At 36.7% G+C, this 21619-nt stretch overlaps 1 protein-coding gene across 6 annotated transcripts in view; it reads left to right on the forward strand.

The window, feature by feature from the left end:
* ENOX1 (ecto-NOX disulfide-thiol exchanger 1) overlaps window positions 1-21619 on the forward strand; it is a 361330-nt gene that overhangs the window by 283970 nt on the left and 55741 nt on the right. For all 6 annotated transcript variants that reach the window (XM_084530082.1, XM_084530077.1, XM_084530081.1 and 3 more), the window contains 2 exons: window positions 10006-10112; window positions 13335-13452. In XM_084530082.1, the coding sequence (XP_084386208.1) occupies window positions 10006-10112; window positions 13335-13452 (225 nt within the window). The remainder of the gene's footprint in view (window positions 1-10005; window positions 10113-13334; window positions 13453-21619) is intronic.

Raw genomic sequence — 21619 nt, forward strand, 5'->3', positions numbered from 1 at the left:
CTGAATAAAATTATCCTTTCTTCTGGATTGTTCATTTTCATTCTCTGATCTCTCCCAGATATGATTTAATCTGCTTTAACATTATCAGTGCTTTCACAGACAGAATCTGATTTTAACACACACCAAAAAAAAAAAAAAAAAAAAAAAAAGGAATAAAAATGTTAAAAAATCCTTTTATCCTTTTTGAGCTGTCTTCAAAAATGGACTGGAATAAGTTTTGTTTTTCTTGTTATAGGTTTACTTCAAAAGTTCCTCTATTACTTTAAAAGAGATAGGGTTTTCATTGATATGTTGGTGATTGTTAAAATCACCATCTTACTAGATTTTCCTTAAATACCATACTGACGTCTTTTTTCCCAATAATCCTTCAACTTTTTAGCATATCCTCATAGCCCTGTAAATGCAGCTGGCTTCATTACTAGGGTGCTAGTTAAAATTCTCTTAGTGGTCAGACTTTTTATATGCATTCATGCTTTCTGAGTATTCTTTCAATTGCTTTGCATTAATAACAACTTTTAAAAGGATTTTCCTGCTCTTTAGTTGTCCGGTCTTACAGTCTTTCTTTCTTTTGCCAGTGACTAATTCAAAAATAGGAGCTTACTTTATGTGCAATTTTTAGGTCATCATTAAGCTCTTTGTGATAGAGATTGAGTCATATAATGTGTTTTTACAGTGCAGCCCAGATCTCAGTTGGTGTCATAGAGCACCACTATAATACAAACAAAAACATTAATCATTCATGTCATTAGTTGCCACTATTGCTTTCTACCTTGATGTATTTCTAAAAAACAAAAACAACAAAAAAATAACATCCACAATCCATCCAGTCCCTTTTGATTAGCTCATTTAATAGGCATGCTGTTTGCTTGCTTCTATACTGATAGTTTGTCCAGTAAAGCTCAGCTGGGTATCTCTATTCTTCTTTACTTGTCCTCCCATTTCCCATCTCATGTACACATGTTCTGAAAAGCATATCTATCCCGGATGCATCTGCTGTGGCAGAGAATAGAGATGAAAGACTCCATTTCTATTTTGTTTCGCATTCTTATAATTCCTCCCTGTTTTCTGGCAGTATAAGCCTTTGTGGTTGCAACCTGTAGTGTTTCAGATAGCTTCTTCCTTTGTACTTCATATTCTTTGGATTGCTTTGTTCCTCCCATTGTCTGTAGCTTTCACTCCACCTGAAGTCAATAGGAATCTTGGTATTGATTTAAGTGTGGCCAGAATTTCAGCAGAAGCTCTTGTCCTGTTATTTTTAAGACTTTTCTTTTTCTTTATGTAGGCCATTAAATATACATAGTGCTTTACAGCAGAATAAAAGAACTCTCTCCCAAGAGATTTCTGTCTAAGACCCCATTTTCACAATTCATCCCACTCACCTGAATCCTGCAGGATCTCCTAGGTTATGTAGCAAGGTTCAAAGAAAAGAGGCATGTGCTTGAATCACATGGAAATCTGTGCTTGTGCTTAAGCAGCCTTGCTGAGCAGGGATAGAATGAAGGGTTTGATGAGAGGTGAACTGTAAAAGTCATGTGGAAATGAATGATAAGAGATAAGAATGAGGCACTGGAGAAAGGATGGAAAGATGGATGTTTCACCCAAGAGGTTTTCTGAATTGCCACAGACACATGTAAAACTGTTCAGGCTGTTTCTAAGTGAATGAATAAACCTTGTAAATATGAATATGAATAACCTTATGCAACTATGGTTGGTTGTAATGTTTACTCCATTCAGTAAGCACGACTCTTGCTTCATGTCAAATCATTGGATTTATCCCAAATGGTGTAGTTCATGGTGATGACAGAGGTGTTATGGGGGCAGAAAAAGATGGGAGTCTGGGAAAGGTATAGAATAAGTGGGAGGGGGAAGATGAAGTCATGCAACAAGAGGCATCAAAAATCCTTAAGTAAGAAGAAAGGAGGCAATAAACAAAAAGATAAGGGGACAATTCATGGTGGGCCGGGAAACATAAGGTATGGCAACAAATGAAGAAGTAAATGTTCCCACACAAACGTGTGAGACAATTTTTTTTCTTTTTCTGTTTTGCTTGCTTTCTTCAGCAAAAGAAAACATATATGTCTAAAACAGTTATAGCCCTCCTGATCTCCACAGAACGTCCTAAGCTGCAAGATCCCTGACCAATTATCACTTAGAGAGAGTCACCTCACTTAGTGGGACCTGCCAGAGCTCAGTCATCTCAGTTCTTCACCAGTTTCAGTTCTTCATCTCAGGGTTCCCTTGCTTGTTTGCTTGCTTTGTGTTTTTTTGTTGTTGTTTTGTGTTTTGTTGTTGTTTGTTTGTTTTTTTGTCGTTGTTTTGCTTTTTTAATTTGTTTGTTTGTTTTGTTTTGTTTTGGGTTTCTTTCTTTTTTTTTCTTTTCCTTTTTTTTTTTTTTTTTTCATGGGTGTACCAAAATAGTCGTTTCTACTCTTGCTATTTTTAAAACTGAGAACCAAAATAAAGGTTCACCAAACAGTAAATAATAATAAGAACAGCAAATTAAATACAGTGCACTGGAGATGGCTTAGAATCTCATCAAATTGGCAAAGAAAGAGAAAATTACATTCATTTAATCATCCTCTGAGTTAGTGAGCTTTTTTGTTGTTGTTTTTGGTCTTGTCAGTGGTGGTGGTGTTTTGGTTTGCTTTTGTTTTTTTTTTTGTTTGTTTTTATTTTCTGGATGTCAAGACAAGGTCCATAAAATGTTATGTAATATAAGAAGGTGGCATTAAAAGAGCAGGTACAGTACATTTGTACCTGCCCTACTGGGTTGTGCTGCCCTGATGTCAGGTTCTTGTTTGTTGAGAAATGACATGGAGGTGAAGTGGTCTTGTTGAGTCCAAGTGATTTATCACATGGCACAGTGCCAGCACTTGCTGTTACACCAAGCTGTCAGTTTCTTTGTTGTAAATTAAACCACGTTTCACAACCTAAAAGATTTTCAAAGCTTATTTTGTAGACAGATTTTCTAGCAATACCTTGCAGGGCAAAATGTGCTATTTTTAATCAGTGTGTATTTTTATTTCCAAGTATAACAAGGTATATTCTCCCATTTCTGGAACCATTAATTGTTGATATTCATACCTCAGGCAAGTAGCAGTGCAATTTCTATTATAAATCCTGCAAATGGGGAGTTTTCAGTATCCCTATAATGCCCCTTCTTTCACTTTTCTTCACTGTTTCTTAACTGAAAAAAAAAAAAAGAAAGGAAAAGAACAGCTGCTAACACTGAGGTTGGATCTTTTTACAAGGCAAAGAATTATCACTTGTGCTGTGGAACAAGCATTTGGGGGATTGTCCTTCATCTAAGTGAGAAAATCTGCTTATTATATTATGAAAAGTGATTTCTCCCTGCATCACTCCAGTGTAGACCACTGATGCCCACTCAGCCTCTTAATAACCCCCAACAGCATATTGACTAGTACTAGTCTGAGTCAGATGGATGAGCAAAGGGAATGGAGACAGCAAAATACACAGTGCATTTTATTTGATCTAATTATTGTTAGGTGTGAACATGTGTAGGCTAAAGCTAAATAGGTAGATATACATAATGTTATGTACTTACAACTCGTAGTACTCACATTTTCTTAGAGCCTTTTAAACAATGAGGTATATCAGCAGAGAGGAGCATTGACAGCTTTTTGTGTGAGAAGCACAGCAATGTTCAGGTAGCAAATAGGAGAGCCACATCCATGAAGCTAAAAAAAAAGAACAGGACATGGGACGCTGTCATCAACCCAGGTAACCTCCTCCTGGTCTTCAACACTCTAGACCTAATGAAAGAGAAGTCTAGAAACAATATAGTAATTCAGAAAGAGAAAACTTAGACTGTTTCTTATTCTTTCTAGTGTTCAGACAGGTGACATTTGGTAGACAGAATATGAAAACATCCTTTTTCTGCTTCTGGTAAGCATTTTCTCGCACAATTTCCATACAGTTTTGGGTTTTGAGTTGGCAAAGTAGTTTCTCTAAAAGTATCTCTTTGTGGAAAAGAGGGTTTTCTGCTCTGAGGACACTCAGCACATTGTGCCAGTTAGCCTCAGTGAATGAGAACAGTCCCTGAGTGGTTTTTATCTTTCGTACAGATGTTGGCAGTAGGGCAAGTAAAGGGATGGCAGCTTTGCAAACTCACTCCCCGCACAGCAGAACAATCTGGGAGGTAAATCACTGGAGGCACCAGTACCTTGGCCTGTCCAGAAAGGTAGAAATTGGAGATAAAATAGAGAAGCCCTGTGGTTTTCTCCTTTACCGTGCCCTGTCTTAAGGCATGTTTTAAGGAACCTACACCCACACAGACATCAAGGAGACCAAAAAATAGCCTGCTATTTTCTTATGGAATTGCAGCCACAATTCACCTTCTTTTTGATGTGCTTTCAACTTTTTCTGCTTTTTTTACTTTTTGTTTTGTTTTGTTCAAAACAAACAAACAAACAAACAATAAAAAAAACACAAACAACAACAGAAAAAAAATGGGCTGCCGTTTAATTGTGGAAGATAAGTGATTTTGCATTGCTTTTAAAATCTCTGCCTTCATTATAAAAACCTATAATGGCGTTTGCTTAACTATCCAGCTGATGACCATTGGTTCATTTTAATTTAGGCTCCATCCCTTGTACTATCTGCAGTCTTTACCAGGGTGACATTTCCAGCTTTGATGGTTCCCTCCTCTGCCAGTCAGAGGCAGTCATATCTGTTCCTCCCTCTGTGGCATGCAAATTGGTTAGAAGGGAGGGGCTGCAGGCTTTCAGCTGTAAATATGTGGAAAAAAAATATCTTTTGTAAAAGTAAGCAATATCATAACCAAGAGGCTGAGGATTTGGCCCAGAATAATTAAAAATATTTCCTTCATTAATCTGCAATCTATCTACAATTTCTCTTGTTGATGTCATATATCATTTGCCTACATGCATTTTTAGCTTTGGACTTTGTGCTAAGGTCTGTTCAGCATTTTACCAAATGCCTTTCAGGACTGTTGCCAGAAATATGTTGTTGTTTTTTTTTTTTTTTTTCTATCCAAAATTGACCTGGAGACTCTAATTCATTCACTTATAGCATCTAGCCTTGACTACTGTAATTCCTTGGTTTGCTGGGCTTGGAGCCAAATCGATTGGCAGACTCCTACTAATTCAGAATTCAGCAACGAGGCTTCTGACCCAAACCATGCCAACTCTATATCCTCCCTGTGCTGCGAATCTGTATTTGAAAAGCATGTTATACATTTACTATAACAGTTTCCTTTACACTGTAATTTTATGGGTGGGATTTTTCTTTTATCCTGCGTGTCAACTGTTGTGCTCATACAGATTTTTTCTGAGCTAAATTGCCATATATTCTACTCTTGCACTTACAGTAATTTAGTGCAAAGCCATTTTCATCCTGTATCCTAAATTGGTGGAATTTTGAGTGAAATTCTATATGAAATCTGATTATTTTATCTGTCAGTGAAGACCTTTTGTTTTTATTTTAACACATTGTATTTCAGTTTCTATTTTGTTTCATTTTTATTGTGGTGTCATAAAGCACTTGGTTGCTGATGTTGCTTATTATTCCATAAAAGAAATTAAAAATTATCGTGCATGCATGGCAACTGATAACACAATTGGCAAAGGAAAAATTGGTTACCTCTTGTCTCCTGAACACAAGGAAGAATTCCATCCTTCACTCAATTGTATTTAAAATAACCTGCTTGATAAATGTAAGGGGGAGTAAAACTGTTCTCTCTGCCCCTTATTCTTATGGCTATATTATTATTATTATGGCTATATGTTGGTTCTCATTTATTTCTAGTAGTATCATTTTCACATAACCTGTATCAAATTGTCTCTTCCCATGGAGATATTCTAGTTTTCTTTTTAATCCAATCTTCTATGAATATCCTACTGGCATAACTTAGGGATTCTTGTTGGCATTGCTTCTAGTTTTTCTGGTTTTTACATTTACACTTGATAACAATATTCTATTTACAGTGGCATATTCTATTCCAGTGGCATGTTTTATGGCAATAAAAAATGATGTTTAAACTTACATTTAATATGCTTATACCTCTAATAAAGTGTTTCTAGTTACACTGCAGTTGTTAAGCATTGACACCTCCATATCTTTCTAGGTTTAGATTTTTTTTTTTTCCATTATTTATAAATCATCAGAAAAACAATTACATAAAATCCCTTGTCTTGAAACATGCCACATAAATTACCAGCCACAGAATAAGTCATCAGGAAAGATGCAATTATTTATACACTGTAAGTTTTATTCATAGGAAAAAAACAATGACATGGCATGGACCCTTCCAGAACAATGTGGTTTTTTTTAAACCTAATTTAGTAAGGAAACAGCTTTGCATATGGTCAATGAAAATTTGATATAGCATGGAACTTACCAGCAGATGTTTGACAATGAATATTTCATGCTACTTAATAATTCTACTTACTAGTCACAGTTGATAGTGCAGTGCATCCTAGATCTCAAGGTGCCTTAGAGAGATATGCACGATCTATTATTTCATTTTGGAAATTTCCTTCTGGAGGTCAGGCAACAGTCTGAAAATCATGCTCAGCAGCCAGGCTGGGAACAACTGTTTCACTTTGATTCTGCAGATACCAGCCCCAAATGTGGGGACTTTCTTTGGCCAAATCTTACCAAGGCAAGAAAGAAAAATAAGTTAACTGGAGAGCTTCTCAGACTATGTAAGCTCTCCTGGCCTCCCCTTGTGGGCTCATGCTGCCAGTGTACTTACCCATAAAAAGTTGTTCCTGGTCAGGAGTGAGTACGTCGTCTTGTCTACCAATTAGCCAGAGCACAGGAGTTATTCCATATCTGGGCTTTCAGGTTGTCTGTGAGAGAACAAATGAATTCTGATACAATGTAAATTAACCTAAAAACAACCTAATTAACCTAACCTGTGAACTTGCAGAATGCGTGTATACTAGGTTGGCAGCTCATAAAACAGTAATGTGGGATTTCGATACAGTACAAGGAGACATGAAGCTGCTTTCCTGTACTGTCAAACCATGGTCTAACAATGGTCTTGACTGCTCTTTAGCTTTAATGTCATGCTTGGAGATCTTTTAGGTTGGGCATTCCTAACTGTTGTTTGTAACACTTCATAGCCTAAGACGTTTATATTTAAATTGCTGTATACATGTTGATAATTTATTTGAATGCATAGCAGTGGACACTGTTTTTTGACATATATAATTTATTTTTTTTTCCTTAAGGCCTAAGAGATCTTTTCCCTTAAGGCTCTAAGTCAAGACTTCGGTAAGCCTGAGGACTCTTGGCTGAGCTCAGAGTATGACTTTGCTTTCACACACATCATTATAGAGCACAATATGCACTAATGTGTGAGAAAATGAGAAGGGCAACTCAACCTAACTGTAGGGATAAAGAACTTTCTAAATCTTAGTTACTGTTAACTAACATGAGTCACAGTGGGCATTTAATATTCTCCCCTATGTTTGCCTTATTATCTTTTGCTTCCTGTTGGACAATATTTCTTTACACTACTTGATTTTTAGTATTTCCAGTATTCACACTATTCTACTATTCTACATCCTTTTATTTTATTTTATTTTATTTTATTTTATTTTATTTTATTTTATTTTATTTTATTTTATTTTATTTTATTTTATTTTATTTTATTTTATTTTATTTTTTAAATACTAACAGTTATGTAAGGGAGGGAGATCCTTTTTCTGCTTTTCATTCTGTCTACTGAAGTTATGCCAAAAAAATTCTTTGACATCTTCCTATCTTGTATTTTCACTGAGGATAGTTTCTGAAATGATCGGATAATGACTTTTGATAAATATTAACACCTGTTCACAGAATGGAAATTAAACACTTCAAAGTTCAAATGTGTTTCAAAATTCAGATGATCTTATTAATGTCCATTAGTACAAAATGGAAAACCAGCTCTTTCTCATATCTTTGTGATTCTTTGTGAATCTTTTCTACTTGAATTTCCACTTGCAAACTAAAAACAGGTTGTTAATTAAGCACAATTTTCTGAGCACCTAGGTCATCAACACAATGATAGTAATTAAAATCTAGCCTCAGTTTCTATACACATAATAATAGAGTGCTTTAGCATTTTCATTCTTCTCAAATTAATTGAATAAATATACACCTCATAACTTCCTTGATACATCCCCCTTCATTCCAAGCAAGTTCTAATATGCTGAAATTATAGTATCTCCTATTAAAACCTGAATGAATCACAAATGGATCAGATCATCACACAGTAGTTTTAAGTCAATTTCTTTAGTATAAACAACATATAAGATTTAATTTTAAAATTTTTATTTCTTTAGGAATTAATTAAGTAGCCATGATGGTTGCAAATAAAATATTCCATATACAGAATCATAGAATCATTTAGGTTGGAAAAGACCCTTAAGATCATCAAGTCCAACCGTCATCCTAACTCTACCAAGTCCACCATTAAACCATGTCCCTATGTGCCTCATCCACACATCTCTTAAGTATCTCCAGGGATGGTGACTTCACCACTTTGCTGGGCAGCTTGTTCCAATGCCTTACCACACTTTCCATGAAGAGAATCTTCCTAATACCCAATCTATACTTCTCCTGGTGCAAACTGAGACCATTTCATCATGTTCTATCACTTGTCACCTGAGAAAAGGAGTGAACACCCATCTCAATGCAGCTGAGTCTGTAAGTAGTTTGCAAAAAGAGAATAAAAGCGTTCCTGTTCAATTTGAGTGAGGTTATTTTTCAGATTTAAAGGTGAAAAATCTACAACTGACTTACTAGGTGACCTCACCATTTTAAGCAAGCATATATAGCAAGATCCTTCACATCTGTGAGTAGAGAAGAGAAAGAGAGAAGCTGTCAAGCAGCTCAATGACAGACCAGATCAGAGGCCATTACAGCACTTCTACTGCCTTCTCCTTCAATGAAAGAGGAAAGGAGAAGGTGTTGCAAGCACAGCTTTACAAACATTGAACATTATTTTGGCCCAAGAATCTAAAGAGGTCAATATCCAATAAACTTGTCATAGACTTGAAGCTTTTTAGAGTTTCACTTCATAGGTCAGCACAGCTGTTCACTCAGGAACGCAGCCCAGGTCATTTGTAAAAATCTGGATTTCATAATGGTCTTGTAGTCAACAGTGCCAGGATGAAAGCAACTTACATCTTGGCCCAATCATTTGTAGGGAGGTCACTGCTGTGGAAGGACAATATTGCTCGTAACTAGAATGAAGAGACAGAAAATAGGGTTGGGAGAAAAGGTTCTGGTTTAGGATGTACAAATAGTTAAAAACTTAAGGATCTTAATTTCCCCAGATAATTGTCCTAAACAATGATGTCTGGCTTCAGAATGAATTCATTAGAGTTGAATGACGGAAGCCCATTTCACATCTCTTCCTCACTTGCACAAAAATGTAACTGTCCATATACATAAAAATACATAGGCCATGGACACAGGACAAAATGATCTGCAACAGGTGAGCTTCTATATATTAAATAAAGGAGAAGAAGCAGCTGCAGTTACAGTGTGCAGCATTTAAATATGGTTTAGTGCTTCCTATCTGCTGGCAAATTCCCCCTGTTAGTTACCTACCCTTGCAAGCAGAACCTGCTTTTCTTTCATGCTTTCATTTGTTCAGTCAGCTCATCTGTACACAGCTGCTGCAGGGGAACACACGTCAGGTTTATGCCTGGAGTGTCATGCCTATACCACAAACACAAAGGCACATGGCTGCACAGAAGGTTATAGCAGGCATCACTGGGAAGCAGCTGCATGCATGTTCTTTGGTACATAGTTATAAGATATGTAGACTAAAGTTATGGAGACAGACTTGAAGGCAGACATCTCCAACATTGATAAAATGTAAGTATAAAAGACACATAATTGGATGGATATTGATGATGTTGTTTCAGTAATGACATCATCCATAGACTCCTAGTGTCTTTGCTTTGCTTCTCTATAGTGATCACAACATAAATTGCTTGTCTTGTTTGACTTCCTTGTTCACCAAAGTTGAGCAGATTGTCGCCGTTTTCAACGCTTCTACCAGACAAAAAGCTTGGGACCATTTCTCGAAAGCCCAGCGAAAGAACATAGACATTTGGCGAAAGCATTCTGAGGTTGGTGATTTTATTATTACTTTCTATCCATCATCTCACAGCTGGATTGACACAGAATGAGTGTGATTTTAGCTGGACATAGAGTATTCAACAATATTTATGGCTACCATTTTAGCTGTTAATCAACTGGCCATTATACAAGCTCATCTACAGTATGAATTGCTCCCATTGCTCTCATTATGATAATAGTCATTAAATAACACTAAGATAGAGAGCAATGTGTTTTTATTTTTCATGCAAGATTTGGGAAATCATTGGAGGAATATGTTTACTAACTAAAATAATGAACTGAAGTAGTGAAATTAATAAAACTATCTTCAACCAAGGATAGAATTAAGAATTATTTAAGAAAAACATCTTGTCCTAAAAGAAGGATTCTATGGCACAATTTTTTTCTGGTTGTACCATCATATGGTCATTGTAAGATATTTTGCCTGAAAGTAAACTAAGAAAATTTCTTTCCTGAAAAATGACTTAAGCATACTCAGTCCAGAATTATGGCATACTTCTTCCCATTTGTTTTATGTTTGTCTTTAAAAAAAAAAAAAAAAGAAAAATAAATAAATCATTTGCATTGATTCTAAGTATATTGCTTGCGAAGAAAAGAGTATAAATGTAATCATAATACCACAAGGATTACAATACATGTGTGACTGTCATAAGCATGAACAGAGGAAACAGGATTCTAACTCTCTTTGCTGCAAGTGGCAGCAAAGGAAGTGATAGACCTCATCTTGTGTTTTGGTCATCCAGCTTTGGTTTTTAATTCAGTATATACGCTATGAGCCTGTATGTTAAAAAGTAAGTACCACTGTCTTTGTTTTCTCTCTCTCCTCTTCCTTTTTTTTATTTTTATTTATTTATTTTTTTTAATATGAGCAACTTACATACACTTGGCTTACCTTCATGTAGTACAGTATGTTGATTGTTAGTATGAAGGTCCTTTAAATGATTTTTCTCTGTCTCAAAATAAAAACTTTAGAAGGTAAGGTGCACTTATTTAATTATTTTGTAGTACACTTGTAAAATAAGTGTTGTACACTTAGTTTGAGAAACACTAAAGTGCTGTGATATAAATCATTTGGATAACATTTTAAGTGCCCATTAACTAATGCTAAATTACAGTTGAATACCAATGGCACTAAATGTAACATCCACATGAATACCAAATGAATTCTTTATTATCAGTGCTATTATGGTGAATACCAAATGACTTCAAAATAATGGGACACTTAAAATAAAATGTTAGCATAATTTATTTCTACAAACTGTATTTTGCATTTTGTTCACAAATATTTCATAAAAGTAGTGGATAAAGCCTGGGTTTAATTCAAAATTGGGAAGTTGGGGTTTGATATTTGTCTTATCACTCAGTAAGGTATACAAGTATGATTTGTTGGTAGTTTATTTCAATTACTTTAAGACGATCCTGTCTTAAACCAACTTTCCGTAAAGGGATGTGGTGTATCATTGATTTGCTGGCTTCTAAATCTTTAATAAAATTAAATGTTTAAGGGTTGAACTTTCCAGAAATGTTAATTCACTACTTGCTTTTTCAAGTATTATTGCCTTTTGTTTTTCTAAAAGGAGGATATTAAAAGCGATTCAAAAACATGTGAAGCCTCTCACTGAAACAACAGATATTAGAAATGCCTGTTTTTCAGATGTAAAATATCACAGAAATGTACCAAATGGCATCTTTGATTTAAATCATACTGTCTAACCATGACATTATCTGCTGATTTCTTTAATTATCTGATCACCTACCCTTGTGTTCTGACTTTAGGAAAGCTTTCCTAGAAACCCAAGCCCAGAGCAAACACTCATACACATTGACGTTCTCCATGGAAGATTATTGGCTTTGCTGATAGCATAGAAATTGATGCACCAAGGACATTTATCCCCTAAAGAGGGAATAAATGTAAGCTTATGTCTGCTCATGTATGCAGTCAATATTCCCAGTAAAAAGTGCAGGTGGCATTTTCCAATAAGGAAATAAGCTTGTTAATTTCTTCCAGAGATGCCACTTATTGCATGAGACACTAGTTGAGAATTTACCATTTTAATCGCTTTTTTTTTTTTTTTTTTTTTTTAATTTGAAATTATTGTATAAAAGCCCGCTAATTAGCTTCCTTGCCTTTGCTGTGATTAATGGACATGTATACATCTATCAGAGTATTTGAGATCTCCTGATGAACCAAGGGTACAGCTAAAGGGAAACGCCTTTCCTTTTTTCATCCAGTCCCTCTTTGATAGCTTATTGTTAATTGCATGGAGCTGTGGTTGGGCTCTTCAATAACGTTCATCCTTCCATGCACCTCTTTCTTGTTTCAAAGATTTCAAACCACCTCTTTGGGAATTAGACTCTTTGTCGTCCGAAAAATTAGCTGTCTGCAGGCTGAAAAGGCCTACACTAATCACGGTGCAACATCCCTGTGTTACACCTGACAGGATTATTAGGACAAAATAGAGTTCTCTCAATCTTCTCAGCACTGCCTTTAGAAAGCCAGCCGCTACACCAGCGCCAGCCTTTCTGACGAGAACAAAGACTGTCTAGGTTCCCACAAAGCCCCCATGCCTCATCACTTCCCCAACGAAACGTGCACAGGTTTCCTACACCCTGCCCTTGCAGTGGTCACCCAGAGACCAGTCAGTAGTTTCCCACCAAGACACAGAAATTTTCAGGACAGAATAAGGCACTTTTAGGGTGCAGTTAATCTAACTTCATTTTGATAGTTACCTTATGGATATGAATTGCTCAAAGGTGCTAGGGTTTTTTATTTTTTCTATGAAAGGTGTCTGTAGGAACTAATTTTATTGGAGAAACCTACATTATACCAGAGGAATCCTACCCCAAGTAACAGTGAGAAACAATAATTCTTTATACCTTAAACAGGCTAGCAAGTTATCAGTCTGCTTTATATACAGTTTTAAGCATTATCATTGCTGCTAAAACCTTCTATGTTTAGTAGAACTAAAGATCACTTGAAATGGAGACCCACTTTTTCTCTTGTTTCCTCTTTTACCATTGATAAATTCAGTTTTTCCACGTGAAGAATTCCCTGTACCACTGTTCTTATAAATATTCATAGCCAAATAAATATAATTACAATGGTAAATTATGTATAATTAAAAATAAGAGCAGTTTTAAAAACAGATACTATTGATAAAGCAGTGACTTTATGTAAGTTAATACTGACAAAAGGTTGTTTTGGATTTTAGGAGCTCCGAAACGCTCACAGTGAACAGCTCATGGGAATCCGCCGGGAAGAAGAGATGGAAATGTCAGATGATGACAGTGGTGACAATCCTAGTAAAAAGCTGCGAGTAGATGATTCAGGTAAAGCCAAATCCTCTCTAATGTCCCCAAGTATATATAGCTGTTGTTTTTTTTAAAAAGCAAACAAAAATTCACATATGAGAAGTGACATATTAATAGCTGATTATATAAAACTATCTTATTTTAAATCCTCATAAACTAGTTATCTGAATGATATGAGCTGTGTCTAGGAGGTTTCTGTCACCTGCTATGATGATAATGATGAAAACTCTCCACTTCTGCCCATGGCTGGAGGCGTTATGTTTCTTTAACATACTATCTGCAGTCTTGCATAATACTATTTAATTCCACAGTAGTAACAACATCTTACTATGAGAGCAATCGCAATTCTGTTTCAGTCAGTATTTTCTAAGACTTACCTTGCTTAACAGCAAATCCACAGTAATGTTTAACAAATACACTATACCATTTTAACTGTGTGTTTTGTGGAATGAACTTTTAAGGGTACATTTTTCACAATATGGGACTGCATGCTGCATTAATTTGATACACATTAGATGGCTGTCATGAAAAAAAGAACAAGGGTGATTGTAACATTTGGAAAGGAAAGCAACTTTTTTCAGCATCCTCCAAGTACATCCAAGATCCAGAGTGGACATTCAAGGGCATGGCTTGAAAGCTACTAATTTACTGGTAAAACAATCTGGATAGAACCTTTGATTTCTTGACATTAGCTAACAAAGTTGTGAGAAGTTAACAAGAGTTTGCCTGTTCAGAAACTCATCTTTGGAAAGAAAATTTACAGAAGCTGAAGCCAAAGCATGACTGCAAACAGCCAGAGACCAGTGAGCTTTACGGAAGGTAAAGAAGGAAAAAGTAGTACAGAAAGAAACAGTCTGATGATTAGGATAATTTTGGTCTAGGCACCATGTAGGCACCATAATAATATCCATTCAATGGATTCCAGTGCTCATAGAGAAGTGTTCTTTGACTCCTCTTGTGACAAAATGCTGTATGAGGTCAAATTAATCCAGAAGTAAAGACCAAAGGAAGAAGTGTCATTCTGGCAAGGAAACTTGAATGAGAAATACTATGGCATTTCTCATTAGGGGAGGATTAATGTTTTTCCTGAAAGAAAAATGCATCAATATGTAAAGGGTGGCCTTAATTTTTACATGTCTAATTGCATGAGTTGGAATTTTCTAGAGACTATTAGCAGAATGCTTGGGGCTGAGACATTGGGTCTCTGCAGGCAAAGTACTGCTAGCAATCAGAGATTTTTATGAGTGTCTAATCATTTTACCTTGACTGTGTCCAGTCTTATTGAGCAAAGTCAGCAGAATTAACAATGGGAAGGTAGAGCCAGAAATACCCACAGCCTGCACTCCAAAAAAGGAGTAATGATGTTTTAAACTGCCATATTCATTGGTCCAGCTGGATTTAACATATGCATGTGTAGGGCTGAGCTGTGCAGGTCATTCTTTTTGCCTCTGATTAGTAACATCACAAATAGGAAAGCATATTTGGTTTTCTTCCATAAAAAGGGACATTTCTATCAAATGATTTGATATCTGAGATTTCTACCGCATTCCAAAGTACTTCAGTTTATTTGTATTGTTACAACGTGGGCACTTGACTCCCCTCAATGATGAGAGTAGCAAGCCCTGTACTTTGTTGCATACTAAATCAAAATTTAGCGATATGAATCCACTTGAGTACTTGTCCATCATTGTCCATTGTACCATTCATCATCCTCTTGATCTTAGTGGAGATGATCCAGCCTGCTGCACAGAGTCATCCAGTTCTAAAATTATTTTTTATAGGTTTCTTCTTCTAACATTACACTGTCAAGTAAAGCAAGTGAATTTTATTCATCTGTCATTGACAATAGGGGGAACTTGTTATACCATAAAAAGTATTGTGTATAAAATATGGACAAATAAAAATAAAGTAAGAGAAAAACATATTTTTCATTTTTATGTACAGTATTTTTTTAAATTGTTATTGTTGTTAGCCACCTTCTCTTTTTCTCTTTTCCTTTTTCTTTTTTTTTTCTTTCTTTTTGAGTATGTCATTCCAGAACCACCTCTTTATCTCACTGGAGTGGCTATTTGTATTCAAGTAGTTATTTGTATTCATGGTCACCTTTGTTTTACAAAGAATATCTTTTAAAGAGTCTTTCATCACAAAGAAACAATTCTGCACAGTAAGAAAACATTGGCACTTTCCTTATTTTTAACCCCTTCTCTTAAAATATTTGCCTCAATGCTTAACCATGAGGAGGACAAGGTTTGAATAACACAAGTAAGACGTTTCACTTCAATTCAAAGACTCTTCAATTCAAAGACAGCATGCACACGTAAAGGCTTAAAAGTCCGATTCCAAAAATGTCAGAAGCAACCAGACATGATGAATTGATTTGTATAGTTCCAGAGTTTTGGATTGCCTCTCCTACCATCCTAAGGACTTTCTTGAGGAGTTTGTTTTTCAGCCTGGCAAATGAATTTCACCATCTACTCAAAGGTGGGAACAACACTGATGGAAGGTTACCATCCCCAAACTTACAGCAGGTAACAGATTTCCCCAGTCCCTAACAACTGTGTGAGGTCTTTTTTTATTAATTCACCTATTTAAATCATCCCTGGTGCAAGAAGGCATAATTTCTAATTAATACAACAAATTTTATTGGTTTCTAAGTCTTGATTCCATCTCACTAAAGTGTGCAGTTTCAGCAGTCTTCCAGTGTAATTTCTTCTGTTACTCAAGCCTTTTTCATTCAGAAATAACACCACATCTGCAAGCATTTAGATAGCGTGGTGCTGAGTGTGTCACATCTCCTCACAGCTAGACTGAATTAGAATGAAAACTCTTTTCTACAATATCTGAAAACTATCATCGTGAAAAGGAGAGGGTGGATTCCAGCCCCAACATTTGAAAACACAGAGCAGCACATCTAAGTCCTGAGACTGTGTGAGGACCTCAGTGCCAGGCTTGCTGGACTTCAGTTTTCAGAGCAATGTTACAGTGAGCCAAGCCCTTGTACACAATAAATTCTGTGGATTTGGAGTAGATGATGAAAAATGAGTTAGCAAGAATGGTTTGCATTCTTCCTTCAAGCCATGAAAGATATTAAGTCATGCAGGAGAACAATTTGTGTTCTGTATTAGAAATCTGCTAATGGCTGTTTGTTTGGGAAAATTCATGCTTGTTTCTTGAGGCAATACAGAACTGCTCAAGAGGGACTCATTGCAAAGTGCATTGCTCTATTCTAGACTCAAATCCTCTTCTTTCACCTGCCAATTGCTCTTCTGCTTGTTGGTGAATCTGATTTACTGATATCATTGACTCAGTGGAAGAGCTGGGATGAGTATTGAGACCTTTGGTCTCCTGGACCTGTCTTCCATTTTGTAGCTCATGTTGTAGGGCTGGGGTACTGTCTCCTGTACAAAGAACTTCTGATCCTCCGGTTGTTTTACGAGTTATTCTCCTATGTGTAACTTAGTACTCCCCCTCTTTTAGAATGTGCAAGCAATGTTCAATGAAAGGGGAGGCATCACTGCCTGCTTGTTTTGTTGGAGAGCGTCTCAAACTGCTGCCAGGACCTCCTAAACAGCACCCCAGGGGAAAAATTAAGTTAGCTGAACCAGCATATATGCCTAATTTATAGGAATTCTTCCTGGTTTCACAGACCAAAGATTGTTTGCTTTATGGGGAAAGCTGGCAAAAGGCTGACCTGAGACTGAGTGAATCTGGCCTGTGGGCAGAGCTATTCCTCCAGAATTATGTTTTCTTCAAAATTCAGTCTTTAAACAGTGATTTTTCTGTGTTGTGGATTTTGGAGTTTGAAAGGGACAAGAGGATTGTTAAAGTAAAGCTGGGAGATTGCTAAGAAAAAAATAATAATGATGATTGGCAACTCAGTTAATACTTTTGAAAGTCAGGGTGCAGTTACTGAAGCGTTAGCACAGGGGAAAAAATGAGATTCTGTGCTGGAGTCTAGAGGATATAGGAAAATCTTCAGAATGATCAGGATTTATGGATGCTTCATCTCCCACCTGCTGGCACTGGGAGTAAGGATCCACATGTAAAAGCCTCCAAAGTAATTTTAAGAATTAGTGAAGTGAAGCTGTGTGTTGTAGAAAAGAGCTGAAGTTTGGTTTATGCCTAGAAGGCACCTGTAATTTTACTTTTAAGGGGAGGTGGGTTAATCTCTCGCTTTTGCAGTTCTCCGCGACATGCCATTAATTCCACCTCTAACTTCAGTGAGAGACAGCGGTTGGCACTGCGGGAAAGAGAAAATGCACAGTGCTTGCAGAGGGACACAGGAAGGATAGGGCTGGGATTGCAGAGCCCTGGGCCAAATCTACGTACCTCACCACAGGACAAATCAACGAACCTGGGGTATTTCAGTATCAAAGTGAGGCAATGATACTTCTGTTCATCCATCCAAGGCCTGTCCTGTCCATGTGGATGATAAACACCTTGGAACAGGGTAGTCTCAGCTAAATATATTTGGAACAGCCCACTCTTTGGGCCCTGGAGTATTTCACCACCATCATTTTACCTGTGATGACATGTCTTAATAACATCCTGGGGACTGTATGCAACTAATAAATTGCACGTTAAGCAGTACATGCCCAGTCTGAACACACAAGACCTCCTTGGCAGGATACCATAACATACCCAAATTTAAATACTGCAGCTCGTGTCTTGAACAGCAGCCTGTATCTTTAAACACTCTTCTGAATCGATGTGTCCTCTTTGCAGCATCAGCAGAGTTAGTTGCCATAGGAGACAGTCCGAACAGTGGGCAGTCCATCTGACAGAAGAGCATAAGTCCTTGTGAAAGTCAGGATTTGACAATCACACCCCTGTGCACACAGCATAAAACAGGCTTTGTGGTATTGTCCATAAGTCTATCCTGAAACTTGCAAGCCTGGCAAGTCTTCAAGGAAAGTCTGAAACAACACCAAAGTGATCTGCGTGATGCTTATTCATCTTTTCTCTGCAATTCAATCTTCTTTTGCCTTCTTTAAAGCTCGTGTGAATGCAGAGATGCACACATGTAATGGAAACTGTGCTTTATAGCTGGATTAAACTAGTAGGAAATCTTTCTATAGCTTGTTACAACTTTGAATGGAAATCACTCAGCCCCAGCTGTGTGGAGCTGAGCTTTGCTCTTCTTTTTCCTCTGGCTGGCCTGGTGTCAAGGCACATATCATGTCAGGTCTTCCTTTTCCTACAGATTCCTTGGACCAGGTATTTCTCACTTCCTTTCTTGTATACCCAGTCTTATTTTTCTGTTATTACTTCTCCATTTCATAGCTTTTTAACATTGGACTTTGTAAATGTAATACCGATATTTAACAAGCCCATAATTTGCCCATCTTCCTCTTAAACACTTGTTGGTAAAGATAATGTAAAATAGCAAGATGTATTTACTTCAAGAATTAATGGGCTGGCATTGGTTTATTCCTCAGATAAATCAATACTCTTTCAAAGCCATTAGCAGCTGGTGCCTTAATCAGCCCTGTGGCAATAAACATATAAACACGTATGCGGAGGAAAATAAAACTTGTTAGCAAAATCTGCTAATCAGGTTTTATAAACTGTCTCAAAAAGAAAGTATTTTAAATCTGAAGAACTGAACTGTCACTGTACTGACACAGTCCCCTCTCTAGCTGGAGAAGACAGCTGAATAACCCTTTTTGAGCTCTGTGAGTGGCGTAACTTGCCTTCAAATGGAGATGCTCTGGACACAGCAGAGACAATCAGATTTGCTCCCAGGGACCATCAGAGATGATCACTAGAAAGCAGCACAAGATGATTACTCCCTCTACGCAGGGAAAAGTCTGCTGTAGTGTATTTCACAGCATGCCAGTTCAGAGCTGTTATCATCAGGCAGACTCCAATTTTCTGGCTTAAAATGCATTCCGTTTTTCCCACCACTTTTACAAATATAGGCTGAAATCCAGGAAGCATGTAGGCAAGGGCCTAATTTTATGCCCCCAGTTTTAAGTCCATTTGGCTTTAATAATGCTACTTGTGTAGCTGAATTTAGCAGAAATGCCTTGATGAATCAGGGCTGGAGATAGGTGCTGTCTGTCTGCCCTGGGGAAAAAAAGGCAGCCTCATCCTGTCCCAAGTACTGGGTCTTTTCTCTGGGCCAGCACACTGGCTTTGGGATGAAGGTCTATACAGGTCCTGTGGACATAGCAGTGAAGGGGTTAAAAGCCTAACTTTCAATTTTTAGAGGAAATAGACACTTCAAAGACACTCCCCTGATATGGGTTTTAGGAGGATGTCCCGTTAACTACAAAACAAGTCTGTTGTGCTTTGATGCTTTGCAACTGCCAGAAATACTATTATCTAGATTACATTTTATTATGTTTTCTGGGTATTTCATACTGATAAGGTTTTATGCAGGATCATTACATATGAGAATAGATTTAATCCTGTTTTTAGTAAGCTTTAAGGACACTGAGGGATTATTTATGTAATAAGATGCAAAGTTGCTATGGAAAATGCTATAGCAACCTAACATCTTCACAAAACCAAGCAGCCACTTGTGACAGCAATCTAAATTTACATTTATTTTAGTGTCATTTTATTGACATTCTTAGTATCTCATTTTGACAGCATGTTAAAATATGTTTTGCATTCATGCTAGAACAAAATTAACAGCATGTTGTTGGAATGAAGATGATGCTTATAATTTTTGAGATAATTTTAGCATATTTCATTTTGTGTAAAAAGCATTAAAACAGTAGTGAAAAGAAGTTTAGGTACATCCCCTCTGTTTTTAATACAGCAAACAATGTGCATTGAAAGTAACATTTTATGAGTCAGTGAAAGCTAAACCATTTTTATTTATTTGCTTGATATCTGAATGAAAATATTTGTAAGGAAAAAATGATTTTGTTATCAGAATTTATTTCAAATCCTATATCTTTTATTATAACTTTCCCTGTTCAGGATACAGGCTATAATTTTTCATTAGGTTTCATAAAGCTGAGCATCATTTCTGAATGCATAGACTTGCAGTTTGGTAGGGAATTGCCCTGCTTAAATGGGACTTTTCAAAAACACAGAGTAACAATATATGTTGCCCCGTAGGAGGTTAAATAAAAAGGGAAGGAAAAAAAAAACAAACACAAAGCACCAAAACAGCCTGATCTCTGTCCTGTGCTCATTGCAGTTAATAATGAAACTCACATTGACTTCAATGGGAGCAGAAGCGAGCTCTATGTATTGATTTTCTCCATCCCCCTCCATTAAGAATCTTGAAGTGCGGCTGTAACATTGTTGAAGTGGGATGTTGGCAGCAAAATCAATAAAAGACAATATTAGAACATATGCTGTTTTCAGCTTCCTCACAATTTGATATAGCTGGTATTAGCATCCTTCTCCAAATTACACTTCATGCTTTCTATAAAGTGACCTTCCTTATAGTGCCCTCTCCAATATACAGCATTTGTGCTCTTCCTCCTGCATTTAGCCTTCAACAGAACGAGCCCTTTTTATAATAGTGAAGGTGGTTGATTCTGAACAGAGCACAAATAAATTTCTTCAAGAGTGGCTTCATGGTGCTCACAGCCTAAGACCTATTTCTGACCTCTTATGGAAGATCATTTCTATTATTATTTGAACTAAGCTTTTGGTTAGGATTTTCTTAATTATGCTGCCTTTCGTGTCCTGTTGTTTTAAGGAACCCTTTTTGCTCCAACATATTATAGAAGCTTACAGATACTGCTTGAAGTGAAGATGTTGGTACCTTCTTATCCACTTACCTTCTTAATCCATGAAATATCAGACATTGCTAAGGTAGCAAAGGAGATAATCATCAGAAATCAGTCTTTTACAGCATTAATATAAACTTCTAAGCTCAGAATTACAGGTTTGGGGAGCATCCTTATGTCATGAGACATGAAAGGCTGGCTGAAGTTTCCAAAGCATTAAAAGCTTCCTTTTCAAAGTGTGCAGTTCCTCAGTCCCTATGGACCCAGCAGACTGGCAGCTTGTGATGTGGTCGCATGCCAGGGGTTCAGAACCCAGCCAGCAGGGCTCATGCTTCAAGCTAGATGGCCACAGAAATTCCCCAAACTACTACAGGTTAGTGTTGATGTTTTACTTTGATGAATGAATAAATCTTAGATTCAGAGGAGTTTCATTATGTCCTTCTCTTTCATTTTAACTTAAAGACTATCTCAAGAAAATAAGCTTCTTA

Source organism: Aythya ferina, assembly GCF_964211825.1.
Source record: "Aythya ferina genome assembly, chromosome: 1".
Taxonomy (NCBI): Eukaryota; Metazoa; Chordata; class Aves; order Anseriformes; family Anatidae; genus Aythya; species Aythya ferina.